Below are 14,064 nucleotides of genomic sequence, written 5' to 3'. Positions count from 1 at the left end.
TGGTCTAAGCATCCTGTAGTTTTTCCAAAAATGACAAGAAAAACCCCTATCATAAATGCTCCAAATATATTCACTGATGGGTCAAACAATGGTACAGCAGCAGTAGTTACTCCTGATCAAACTTTTACATTTTTAGTACCCAAACAATCAGCTCAAAAGGTAGAGCTTAATGCAGTATTACAAGCTTTTATGATGTTTAAAGATTCTGTATTTAATTTATTTTCTGATAGTCAGTATGTAGTTAATGCTATTAATTCCCTTGAAGATGCTGGTAGGATTTCCCCTTCCTCTACTGTTTTCTCTTTGTTTTCCGCTATACAAAGTCTAATCTGGGACCGAAAAGATCCATTCTTCATAGGTCATATCAGGGCACATACAGGATTGCCTGGAGCCCTTAGTATGGGCAATGAACTAGCAGATAAATCTACACATGACATACATATTTTCTCCACAATAGAAGAAGCTATAAATTTTCATAAAAGGTTCCATGTCAATGCTAATACTTTACAAAAGCGTTTTAAAATAACTAAAGAACAGGCCAGACATATAATAAAACAATGTCAAAATTGTGTGACATTTTTACCACAAGTTAATCTTGGAGTCAATCCTAGAGGACTAATACCTAACCATATTTGGCAGATGGACGTCACACACTTGCCAGAATTTGGAAAATTAAAATATTTACATGTTACAGTTGATACCTCTTCCGGATTTTTGATGGGCTCCCTTCATGCCGGAGAAAAAACTAAAGATGTTATAGCTCATTGCTTACAAAATTTTGCCACTGTGGGCGTTCCAAAACAGTTAAAAACGGACAACGGTCCTGGTTATACTTCCTCCTCTTTTAAACAATTTTGCTCATCATTTGGTATTACTCACATAACAGGAATTCCATACAATCCACAAGGACAAGGCATAATTGAAAGAGCTCATCAAACTATTAAAATGTACTTATTAAAACAAAAGGAGGGAATTGGAAAGGGGTATATATCCCCCAAAGATAAACTTAAAATAACCCTTTTTACTCTAAACTTTTTAAATTTAGATTCATCGGGACTTAGTGCTGCGGAAAGACATTTGTACCCCAAAAATGTACATAAGCCTAAGGTACTTTGGAAAGATATTCTAACAGGACAATGGAAAGGCCCAGATCCAGTGATAGTCTGGAATCGGGGCGCTGTCTGTGTTTTCCCACAGGATGAACAGCAACCGATTTGGATTCCAGAGAGATTAACTAAAACAATTTCTACAGAAAAAGAAGATGATTTGACTCAAATCCATAACAGCTGACATCCAGAGCTCCAGCTTGGCTATTCTTACATCTGCGACAGTGATTAACCAAGGTTTTTTTTTTCAGTATCTATTTTATTATTGCATTTTTCCACATCATAAAGTTCTATTTTATTTTTGAGCTCATACAAACCTAGGTTAATGTTTTTCTGATCAGTTTTATTTTTTGACTGTGTTTTATTTTTTATTTATTTATTTATTTATTTATTTTTTTTTTTTTTGACTGTGGAGTTTTTAAACATTACAATGGAGATTTCACCTAAGTATAGTTACAAGGCCTTTATTTACTATTGTCTTATGTGTTGTATGTTGTGTGCACACTTCTGTTTTGTGTTGTATGTCTGTATGTGTGTATGTCCATATTTCTTATATGAGGAGCGCTCATGAAAAAATGGATCCAAATTTTTTCTTTATTCACGTGATTTATATGGTTTAATTTAAATTAGGTGAACAGCTGTTTATGATTGTTGTTAAAGATGGTTAACAGATCTGTTTGTTTACTAATTTAAATTTGGTAAACGGCTGTTAAGGATTGTTTTTAAAGGAGTTTAACAGATCTGTTTGTTTACTTTCACCTTTTCTTTTTATTATATTTAATAATTCTGTTCAGGATAATGTCTCTTTACCATCATTGCCAGAATTTCCATCTCCATCCCAATTCCAGTGAAGACTGAGATAAAACCAAACTACAGCTTCTATGATAGCTATCACAGTAAACTGTATAAACTGATGCATCAATGAATATAACTCAACAAGTAATGCTATCAAGGACTTGATTTACTTTGGGAGGATATGGACATATTGATAGACTCCTCCAATTTGAACTGCTTGCAGAACTTGCCTGGACTATATATCAGTTGCATACATTGTGAAATATCATCTGGTGCACCGAATTGTGGTACTGCTGGCATATTTTTGCTGATGGTGTCACCAGTGATGCAATTTCCTTGCCAGCTCACCCCATGTTTATTGTGGTAATACTGGCATATCTTTGCTGATGGTGTCACCAGTGACGCAATTTTTCCAAAGGAGCCGTCAATTGGCTTGGTGTCGTGGCATTTCTGTATCCTCCTCCCTTCTACTAGTGATGGTCTAAATTTGGGGGCCAACAGAGGTGAGGCAAAGAACCTCACCCCCCCACTGGCACCAAGGCTAAATTTGGGGGCCAACAGAGGTGAGGCAAGAACCTCACCCCCCCACTGGTGCATAGGCCTATCCACAAGCATGGCTGAATGCTGGACCGGTAGTCAGCGACGGGTTGCTCTGATTACAGTGGATTCAACCTAAGACAGGAAGCTGACGCCTAAAGGTCAGTTCTCCCATGACGGGTAAGAACCATATGTTAAATTGGACAACCTACCAGGCACGGTCCCTAGCCACATTGCTTGTTGCTTAATTAAACAGAAGGGGGCAGATGCTAGGAGCCACAAGCATATATACGATGTATGGCACCTTTGGTTGTAAAGTGACGCCAGCTAGCCACTGAGATGATTATGTTAAAATTTACATTCATATGCAAACTGGACTCCCGCTGTTCACCTTGGCCTGCTACCGGACTCAAGTTACGGGACTTTACGGGACTGCTGGAGAGTTCCCATTGGTTGGGGAAGGATAGTAGGAGGGAATTCCGGAGGAGGTGGGAGGAGACGGGGGGGTTCCGGTCGGCGCGCGGTTCCGGTCGGACACCCTCGTGGGAGGACCGGTTTTTGACTTGCTGGCGCTGAGAGTGTTAGCGGCTTTTTCAAAATAAAGTTTTGTTCCTGCTTGATTGGCTCGTGATTCTGTGCCCAGCCAAGACTGCGGCACCAGTGACTTAAGAGGCTGAGGCAGAAGGATCGAAAGTTTGAGGCCAGCCTTGGAAATTCTGAGACCATCTCAAAATACAATAAAATGAATTGGAATGTGACTCTAGATTACCCCTGGATTCAATCCCCAGTGCCATTAAAAATAAAAAAGGAAAGAAAAGGAAAAAAAGGAAGACTTGAACAAATGGAGAGCCCCCCATGTTCCCAGACTCAATATTGTCAAGATATCAATTCTTCTCAATTTGATCTATAGATTCAAAATTATCCAAGTCAGAATCACAAAGCAATTCTGTGAATACTGACAAAGTGGCATGTGGAGGGACGAAGACTAAAGTCAGCAAAGGGACTGACACTGTAGAACTACAGTGATCAGGATGGTGGGGTCTTGATGAAGAGGAGACAGATGGGGCTGGGGATGTGGCTCAAGCGGTAGCGCGCTCGCCTGGCATGTGTGCGGCCCGGGTTCGATCCTCAGCACCACATACCAACAAAGATGTTGTGTCCGCCGAGAACTAAAAAATAAATATTAAAAATTCTCTCTCTCTCCTCTCTCACTCTCTCTTTAAAAAAAAAAAAAAAAAAAAAGAGGGACAGATGAATAGAACAGAACAGAAAAGCCAGAAACAGACTAGAAACACACACACACACACACACACACACAGAACACACCAAGCTGGGACAAGCCTCTACAGTGAAAATCACAAAACACTGACACAAGGAACTGCAGACACACATAGAAGAGGAAGACCTCTCAGGTTCACGGACTGAAGAACTACTATTGGCCTGTCCTTAGGACCCCAAAGCAATTTACAGAAATCCCCATCAACACCAAGGACACCCCTCACAGATGGAGAAAAACAACCCTAAGACTCACATGGATGCACAGAAGACCCAGTGGCCAAAGCTATCTTGAACAAAAAGAACAAAGCTGAGGCTCCACAAGACCTGATTTCAAGACGTGGTCGAGTGCCACACTGACCAAAACAGCATGGCACTGGCAGAAAAGCAGGCACACGGCACAGTGGGACAGACTGGAGACCCCAGAATAACCCGCCATCTACAGCCAAGTGATTCCCAACACAGGTGTCAGAAACACACTGGAGGAAGGACAGCGTCTTCAACAGATGTGCTGGGAAAAGGGGACACCCACATGCCAAAGAACAACCTTGTCCACACTCTCTCACCCTGTATGAACATCAGCGCAGAGTGGATCAGGGGCTGGAGGTGGTGGTGCACGTCTGTAATCCCAGAGAAGAGGCTAAGGCAGGTCTCGAGTTCAAGGCCCGTCTCAGCTACTTTGCAAGATGCCGACTCAAAATAAAAAAAACAAAAAGGGCTGGTGGGGATGTAGCTCAGTGATTAAGCACCCTTGGGTTCAATCCCTGGTACCCCATGCCCCCTCAAAAAAAGTGGATCAATGACCCAAATTTAAGACCTGAAGCTATAAAATTTTCAGAAGGAAATGAGAGAGAACACTTCAGGATATTGGCATAGGCAGTGATATTTTTATAGAATCCCAAAAGCTCAGGTAACACAGTAAAAATACATAAATAGGATTGTGTTCAACAAAAAAACTTGTGCACAGCAAAGGAGACAATCCACAGAGTGAAGAGACAACCACAGAATGGGAAAACCACCTGCCGGCTATTCACCTGATGGGTTAATATCTAGAACATGTAAGCCACTCAGGAAAAAAAATAAAATAAAATAGGCAATAATCTGAATAGACCCTTCTCAAGAAAAGAGATACAAAAAGCCAACAAATACATGAAAAAAAATGCTCAAGGGCTGGGGTGGTGGCTCAGTGGTAGAGCGCTCACCTAGCATGCACAAGGCACTGGGTTCCATCCTCAGCACCACATAAATGTAAAATAAAGATATTGTGTCTACCTAAAAAAACTTAAAAATAAATATTTTTTTAAATGCTCAATATCATTAGCCATCAGGGAAATGCAAATCAAACCCAGAAAGAAATATGATTTCACCCCAGTCAGGTTAGTTATTATGAAAGAGGAAAAACAACAAACATTGGTGAGAATGTAAATCAGTTAAAGGCATTATGGAGAACAGTACAGATGGTCCTCAAAAAACTAAAAACAGATTCATCTTCTGATCCAGCTACCAGGTACTCCCCTGAGTGTATATCCCAAAGAAATGAAATCAGCAGGGACTGGGGATGTGGCTCAAGCAGTAATGCGCTGGGTTCGATCCTCAGCACCACATAAAAAAATAAAGATGTTGTGTCCACCGAAAACTGAAAAATAAATATTTAAAAAAATGAAATCAGCATATCTAAGAGACGCCTGCATGCTCACACTTAATGCAGCACCCTCCACCGCAGCCCAGGCCTAGACTGGACCTGGGTGCCCACCGGCAGAGGAGGGACAAAGGAAATGGAGCACAGGTACACTCGGGCGGATCATTCAGCTCTAAGAAGTAGGGCTGGAGGACAGCGAGTCGAGGAAGTAAGCCAGACAGACAGGTGTGGGAGCCTGTCCTCTCCCAGGTGGATGCTGGAAGAAGCCAGCCTGGGTGTCCAGCAGTGAGGACGAGAAGCTGGGAAGGGAGGAGAGGGAACGCAGGGCGGCAGATCACAGGTACCAAGAGTGAGTTCTGGGGCTCCCAGCACAGTAGGGGTGACGACAGTTCACCAGAACCTACTGTGCACTTCATGAGGAAGAGAGGAGAGGAGCCTGAAGGCTCCGCAGCAAGAGGTGATGGGGACCGGGGACAGAAAGGCTCATGGCCCTGATGTGACCAGTCCACACTGGAGCCCCGTGTTGAAAAGGAGCACGCTTTTCAACACACACATGCCAATAAAAAATCTAATTTAAAAAATGATTGTAAAATATAAAAGTACCTGAAAATAACAGGAGAAAATCTAAGTGATGTTGGGTTTGGCAAAAACATTTACAACACTAGAAGCATGATCCATGAAAAAAATATTGGTAAACTGAACTTCATTAAAATTAAAAACTTCTAGCCAGGAGCAGTAGCTCACATCTGTAATCCCAACTACTCTGGAGACTGAAGCTGGAGGATCTCAGGTTCAAGGCCAGACTGGGCCACTTAGCAAGACCCAGTCTCAAAAATAAAAAAGAAAAAGGCTGGAGATGTGTAGCTCAGAGGCAGAATGCTCCTGGGTTCAATCTCCAGTACTAAATAAATAAAAGTAAAAAACAAACAAACAACAACAACAAAAACCTTCTGTGAAAGACCCTCTTAAGAGAATGAACAAACAAGCCACAGACTGGGAAAGAATACCTGCAAAGGACAGAGCTGAAAAAGGACTTGTATATAAAATACATACAAAATGTACATGCAAATTTCAAAACACAGTAATAAGAGATGGGTGCAGTGGTGCACACCTGTAATCACATCAACTTGGGAGGTCAAGCAAGTCAGAGGCCAGCCTCAGCAACTCAGCAAGACCCTGTTCTCAAAATAAAAAGGGCTGAGGTATAGTTCAGTTAATCTGGTTAGGTGCCCAGGTTCAATCCCACATACAAACAACAACAAACAAACCCAAAAATGAAAACTACGACAATAAAAAAGCAAACAACCCAACTTAAACTTGGCAAAAGATCTACAGATACCTCATCAAAAAAGATACGTAGATTGGCAAGTGGGCGTATGAAAAGACCCTCAATACCGATGGCTAAAACCAGAATACTGACAACACCAAAGGCTGACAAGGACGTGGGGCAACAGGAATGCCCAGTCATTGCTGGTGGGTGTGCAAAAGGCTGTAGTCACTGCTGAAGGCAGTTTGATAGCTTTCCACAAAGTGAAACATCTAGTTTTAACACAGAATCCCAAAGTGGTACTTCTTGATATTTACCCAAATGACTTGGAACTGATGTCCATACAAAGATCTACACACAAATGTTTACAGAGGCTTTATTCATAACTGCCAATACTTGGAAGCAATCATGGTGTTCTTCAATACAATATGTCCCTTACACAGGTGAGTGAATAAACTGTAATGCATCCACACAATGAAATACCATTTGGGGTTGGGGATTCAAAAAGACACAAGCAGATAAGCATACTGCAAAGTGAGAGAATTTGAACTGCAAAGGCCAAACCCACTGAATGCACAACACCAATAACAAAGTAAAGACTGTCAAGCCTGCGTGGCCTTGCAGCCTACGACCTTAGCTATTCAGGAGGCTGAGGCAGAAGGTTGCAAGTTCAAGGTCAGCCTGGGCAACTTAGCAAGGCCCTATCTTGAAATGAATTTAAAAAGGGCAGGGGCTGGTAGAGAAATTGCCTGGCATGCACAAACTCTGCGTACAAAGCCAGACAGGAAAAAAAAAATCTGTGGTTGCCAGAGGTTGAGGGGAGAGAGGGATAAACAAGCAGAACAGAGAAAGAAGATCTTGAGGGCGAGGACTTTATTCTGTGTGTGCTATAAGGATTGACAGATGTTAGTGCACATCTGTCAGTCCCAAAGAACGCCCAACACATGCAGTGAATCTTATTTATACTATGGACTTCAGTTAACAATAATGCACTGACATAGGTTAATCAGCTGTCATAAGATCCACACTAAGGCAACATAATAACTGAGGAAGGGTAAGGTGCAAGACAAGGGACACATGGAAGTCAGCCATCTGCTTTGCTGTCTGCAAACCTAAACTGCTCTGGAAAACAATCTACTAGGGTTTTTTTTTTTTTTAGCCATGGACAGTTGGACAGGGTGGCCATACCTATAATTCCAGGACTTGGGAGGATGAGGCAAGAGGGTAGCAAGTTCAAGGCCAATCTCAGCAACTTAGTGTGACTCCGTTTAACAACAAAAAAATTAAAAAAGGCTGGGGATATAGCTCAGTGGTAAAATGTCACTGGGTTCAATTCTCAGAACAAACAAACCAAAAAAGACAAAAGAAGAAAAACAAGGAAGAAAGAGAGCACACCATGGGCCTGAACACTGAAGTGATCTCAATCTACTGCCACTATTAATCAACTACCTTCGGCAACTCAACAAAACTGAACCCTTTGTGACCACACCCACCCACTGACTTCTTTCCTTCCTTTCTCCTCTCTACTTGAGTAATCCTTCTTCATTCCCCAAAATACTCCTTAGACCCTGAACCCCCTCTCCCTGGCTTCCATCTTCTGGGCCCTTTCTAATAGGTCTACTCCCTTGACTTCCAGATGGTCTGCAGGGTCCTTCCTACACTCTGACCTTTAACTCCTGCTACTCATAACCAAGGTCTCCCTAGTTCCAAATCCCAGGGGTGGTTAGTGCATGCCTCAGCCACCCCCGCAGCAGTCAGCACTGCTGGCCACTCTTCCCTCCTGTCCTTCCTAATCCATTCCTGTCCTAAAATGCATGTTCTCCTAGGACACAACATTCTAAGCCAAGGTCTGCTGACAGCCACCCAGATTTCTGCCCAGGTGCCTCCCTCCCTCCCCACTGATGCACCCCACAAGAACCCACCACTCCTCGGGCGTCCCCTCCTAGCCCTGACACACACCTAGGCGCTCTGTGCCAGGAGACTCCAGCCCTGCTCCGACTCAGCTCCCAAATGGAACCAAACCCAAGCTGAGCAAGCTTCCTCTCCAGACTCTGGAACTGAGATCAATGCGTGTGATCAGGTAACCACACAGCCAAGATCACGTGACCGAGAAACAGCGCTGCCTGCAGAGGCAAGAATAAGCTCAAGAAAGGTGCTAACTACCATGGTACCGACAACCCAGATTCTGGTTAAGTTTCTGACCTTTACTTTCTGTGAGCACCATCATCCACCTTATTGACTTTTTTCCCTTAAATTTTGATTTACTAAGTGGGTTCAGTGGAGTTGAAATCAAATGACCCCAAAATGGTATTCTATGTACTAAGAAAAAAAAATGTGCCAATTAAAATATGTCATGTCATCAACACGTACCTGATTTCAGAAGTGTTAGGAAGTAAAAGCCGTCTACACCTAGTGCTCCGAGGGCAGGACCGGGCCAAGCAGCTCGCACTCCCGGGTCAGCCCACGGGAGATCCATAGCTCAGTAACCAGTCTACTGCTATTTAACTTGTCATGTTTTATTTTTTTTAAACATTTTTTAGTTGTAGATGGACACATACCTTTATTTTATTTATTTGTCTTTATGTGGTGCTGAGGACGGAACCCAAGGCCTCACACGTGCCACAACCCCAGCCTCACTTGTCAAGTTTTAAATTTTACCTTCCCAGCAAGATTATAAGCTTGTCAAGACTTCCTCTACAGAGCCTTTATAGATTAATAAACACTACAAATATTCATTTAATTTGAGAAGATATATTTATTCAAAAGGTGATATCTGGTTTCCCACTAAGCTGAAGAAAGGGAAGACTCCAAATAATCACTTAAGACATGAAGAAAAGCTCACTATGATTTTTGTTTATTCAATAAGGGAAAGGACTTTTGTAGACCCAAAGAAAGTGAAGAACACGCACATGTAGGTCCCAGGGAGTGAGTCCCAACCCTTAGTTCAGTGAGGATTTATAGGTTTTGAGAAACGGATGTGACTCCCATTTTTGAGAAACCAGCTTCTACCTCAAGGCCTGTCCAGAGGGAGGGGGCGTGACCCTTGTCCTTGGAGAAACCCACAGAGCGCTCCCAGGCACATACCCACCCTGCTGAGTTGTTTAACAGGAGAGATCTGCTGGTCACGTGTCCCTGACTCAGTCAGGCTAGGTAAGGACCCAAAGCAACCCCCGAGCAATCACCAATCAGCAAGAGATAGGGAAAATATCTGAAATGCCAGGTGACCCTCCCAGTAGTTTCGGTAACTGATAACATGATTAGACCTCCCAGCAGTTTAGCGCACACACTCTTGCAACTCCTCGTGGCCTAAACCAATCAGTTCAAATGTAGGCACCACCTGAACTAACCAATCACCCTTACCCGACTTGTTCCCGCCAGTGAATGTGCTAATCAATGTTAAGAGTTGTTTGATTTTCCCTGTAGTGTGAAATGATTGCTGTGTGATGTTGTGACGCATAAAGTATCCCCCCAAAACCTATAAATCCCCCAAAACCTGAACTAAGGGTTGGGACTCACTCCCTGGGACCCCTGCTTTGGAAATGGTTGTGAGTCAGGCTCGAGCTTGCAATAAAGACGCTTGTGTGGAAAAAAAAAAAAAAAAAAAAAGACTCTTGTGTGATTGCATTGGATTTGGCTCCTGGAGGTCCACTGGGGTCCCACAAACCTGGCATTACAGTGCTCAATCCACTGGCCACCAGGGAACAAAAGTAAGGCCACAAGGAATCCACAGCCCTCCCAGACTTGCCAAAATGAAAAGGACTCACAAAACCAAGTGTTGGCAAAGACTTGGAGCCTCTGACCCTCTCTGATACCACTGGCCGCAGCACTGGCAGGCACGCTGCTGAGGGTGGCTCACGGATGACACATGACCTACAAGATAAGTGATGTCCACCAAGACATACACAACAAATGCCCTTGAAAAGCAGAGGACAGACTGTGGCATGATCACACAGTGGACCAGGGTGGCACATCGGGAAGTATCTCAGAGATGATGCTGAGTCAAAGAAGCCCGGCACAAAGAAAGGACAGGATGTATGCAACCTCACCTAGGAACAACAGGAAAGCTCATTTATGGAAAATAAGGTCAGAGAAGGAGTCACCCTAGGAGGAAGAACACTGAAAGAGACTCCTAAGAATGTTCTTCATCTGATGTGAGCACTGAGCCATCTACATATGGGTGTAAAAAACTTTTAAGCTAAATTTAGCGCTAGTTCCACCCAGATTCCTGTACTGGCCTGGGGCACCCACTTCCCTTTTGCCCTCTCTGGAGAATGACCTTGGGGACCCATGCCTGAAGAGAGGGCAACTCTGGGACTCTCTCAGTGGGAATGCGCCAAAGCTAGACCCATGGCCAGGAAGACTCTGCTACCTGCCCCTCACCCGTTCCAATTTCACAGGCAGGAGGACCACTGTAAGATGATTAAGGTATGTGGATCTGACAGGGTCAAGTTTTTAAAAGGAGGGAACTGTTTGCACAGTTAAAAAGCAAAACGTGCAGGTGCGGTGGTGCATGCCTGACTGCGGAGGCTGAGGCAGGAGGATCCCAACCAAGTTCAAAGTCAGCCTCAGCAAAAGCGAGGTGCTAAGCAACTCAGTGAGGCCCTGTCTCTGAATAAAATAAAAACAGGGCTGAGAATGTGGCTCAGTGTCCCCAAGTTCAATTCCTGGTAGGAGGCCGGGGAGCAAAATGTACGACCTTGCCTGGAGAGTCTGATCAACAGATAAGTAAAGATGTGTTACTTGGTGAAAAAACTCCAAGCCTGTGTCAGGACAAGCCAGGCACTCATGACCACAGAAGCCACAAGGTCTATGCATACAGAGGCAACATGGGAAGTGCTACTAGCTCCAAAAACAAGTATGCCATCTTTCCATGGCCAACTCTGTCAACTCCTGGAGTTCTCTCAAGTCCCCGCCTGTAGAACTCTGTTCTGGTATAAAACTGTCAATAGTTCACAAGCCCCTTCCAACTCAATTATGCCTGAGAAGTATCTATTTCCAGCACCTAGCTCTGCAGCTACTTCCACCAATTACCACCAGACACCTCAAATGTTAAAGGTGCCAGCACACTTCTCGCCCACCTGGGCCCAGGTCCACTTCCACTGCCCTCAGAAACCACCCTGGCTTACAACTTTTGGGGCAGTTCTTACTAGGACTTGAAAACCGGCCGGGGGTTAAAAGCCAACCCCGACGGAAGGGCGACAAGCTATCCCCGAGGGGGGAAAGACCACTCTGTACACTGCGGCCCATTTAATTCGGCCAACTTTACCAGCACGGCAAGCACAGGGCCCACACGGCTGGGTCCGACGCAGGGGCGGAGCAGCGAGGCAGGGCCACCCGACGCCAGCGGCTCCGGACTCCCAGGACTCGCTGGCCATCATGCACGCGGACATTACGGGCTGGGTGGACACCGCCGGCCTGAGGACGCGGCGGGCAGAGTGGTCACCTGCGCCGCAGGGTGGTGGGGAGTGCCCGGGGCTGGTAGGCGGGCCAGGGTGAACGCGGGGGGACACAGAGGGTCGACAGGGAGTCAGGGTGGACGCTGGGGCTCAGGTGGACCATCAGGACTCAGGGTGGACGCGGTGGTGCGGGGAGACGGCGGGGGGGGGTGGTCAGGGTGGACCACCGGGGCTCAGGTGAACGACGGGGGCTCAGGGTGGACGCGGCGGTGCGGAGGAACAGTGGAGTCAGGGTGGACCACGGGGTCTCAGGGGGACGACGGGGGCTCAGGGTGGACGACAGGGGCTCAGGGTGGACCATGGGGGCTCAGGGTGGACGACGGGGCCTCAGGGTGGACCCCTGGGGCTCAGGTGGACCACGGAGACTCAGGGGGACGACGGGGGCTCAGGTGGACCATGGGGGCTCAGGGGGACGACGGGGGCTCAGGGTGGACCACCGGGGCTCAGGTGAACGACGGGGTCCCAGGGTGGACCATGGGGGCTCAGGGGGACGACGGGGGCTCAGGGTGGACGCGGCGGTGCGGAGGAACAGTGGAGTCAGGGTAGACCACGGGGTCTCAGGGTGGACCACGGAGACTCAGGGGGACGACGGGGGCTCAGGGTGGACCACCGGGGCTCAGGGGGACGACGGGGGCTCAGGGTGGACGACGGGGCCTCAGGGTGGACCCCTGGGGCTCAGGTGGACCACGGAGACTCAGGGGGACGACGGGGGCTCAGGGGGACGACGGGGGCTCAGGGTGGACCACCGGGGCTCAGGTGAACGACGGGGTCCCAGGGTGGACCATGGGGGCTCAGGTGAACGACGGGGTCCCAGGGTGGACCATGGGAGCTCAGGGGGACGACGGGGGCTCAGGATGGACGACCAGGGGTCAGGGGGATGCGCCGGGGCGGGGGACGCGGGCACCGCAGCGGCGCCGCCCTCGCGCCCGGGCAGGCCCGGCCCAGCCCGGCGCTGCCCTCACCTTCCTGCTCGCGCCGCCGAGCGACACCTTGGGCCTCGTTTTGAAGTCCCCTTCGAAGCTGAACATCTTCGCCGCCTATCCCATCTGCGCGGCCCAGGGGGCGCGGGCGGCCTCGGGCGGGTCCGGCGCTCCGGGCGGTGTCTGCGCTCCGCACCCAGCCGGCGGGCGCGCGGGCGGCGAAGGGGCGGGCGGCCCCGGGGCTCCTGCCTGGTCCACGCCCGCCGCCGGGCCGAGCGAGGGGCGCCGCCGCGCCGCTGACCCCGCGCCTGCACCGCCGCTGCCGCCGGGACGGAAGATGGCGGCCGCCGCGCTGCCGTGCGCGGCCCCGCTAACGCGCGCGGCCCCGCCATCGACGGCGCGGCGCTCCTCCCGGCGGCCTCCGCGAGCGCGCCTCGGCCATCGACGGCGCGGCGCTCCTCCCGGCGGACCCCGCTTGCGTGCGCGGCCCCGCGAGGCGCGTCGGTCCTGAGCGCGCGCGGGCGGCCCGGGACGGTGGGGAGCGGCGACGGCGGAAGAACCCAGGGCCCAGCGGCGTTGCGCCACCGCCATGGCTGTGCTGCGGCGTCCGGGTGCTACCGATGTGACGCTGGGGTCAGTTCCAAAGCCGCCGCCCCGCCGTCAGGTCCCCGAGGGTGGTGGCCGGGCACACAGCGGGCAGACGCGGGGGCGAGTGGGCGGCCGAGCACCCGTCCGGCCCCGAGCGGCGGCGGCCCGTGGCAGCCAGCAGCAGAGTCACCTTCTGCGGCGGTGACTTCGGTTACCCAGCGACCACAGCCGAAGATGAAAAACTCCAGAAGTCGATGATGAAACCCTGCCCCGTCCGCGTAGCCGACGGGAGCTCGCTGAGCCCTGCGGGGCCGGGAGGCCTGCCCTGCCCAGTGTCCCCCGCGGTGTGTGCTGTCCTCACGCGGTCTTCAGGGCCTCCTCGCCTTACTCGCAGTGGCCCCAGAGGGCCAGGGCGAGGGGGAGTGCTCCTTCAGCGGGAAGCTGTGGGAAGGAGCTCACGTGGGCCAGCACTACCCACTGT

The 14,064-nt window shown here is 48.6% G+C and overlaps 1 protein-coding gene across 2 annotated transcripts in view; it reads right to left on the bottom strand.

The window, feature by feature from the left end:
* Nucleotides 1–13,360, bottom strand: part of UBE3C (ubiquitin protein ligase E3C) — a 101,961-nt gene extending 88,601 nt beyond the window's left edge. The window contains exon 1 of one of the 2 annotated variants that reach the window (XM_081285513.1): nucleotides 13,038–13,360. In XM_081285513.1, coding sequence (XP_081141639.1) covers nucleotides 13,038–13,103 — 66 coding nt within the window. In that variant the 5' untranslated portion in view covers nucleotides 13,104–13,360. The remainder of the gene's footprint in view (nucleotides 1–13,037) is intronic. The other variant, XM_081285512.1, reaches the window with a different exon arrangement.
* Nucleotides 13,361–14,064: the final 704 nt, after the last annotated feature.

The sequence above is a fragment of the Spermophilus citellus genome (assembly GCF_964194105.1).
Source record: "Spermophilus citellus genome assembly, chromosome: 3".
Classification (NCBI taxonomy): Eukaryota; Metazoa; Chordata; class Mammalia; order Rodentia; family Sciuridae; genus Spermophilus; species Spermophilus citellus.
The sequence above is the reverse complement of the archived record's forward strand: the minus strand, read 5'-3'. Positions and strand labels throughout refer to the sequence as shown.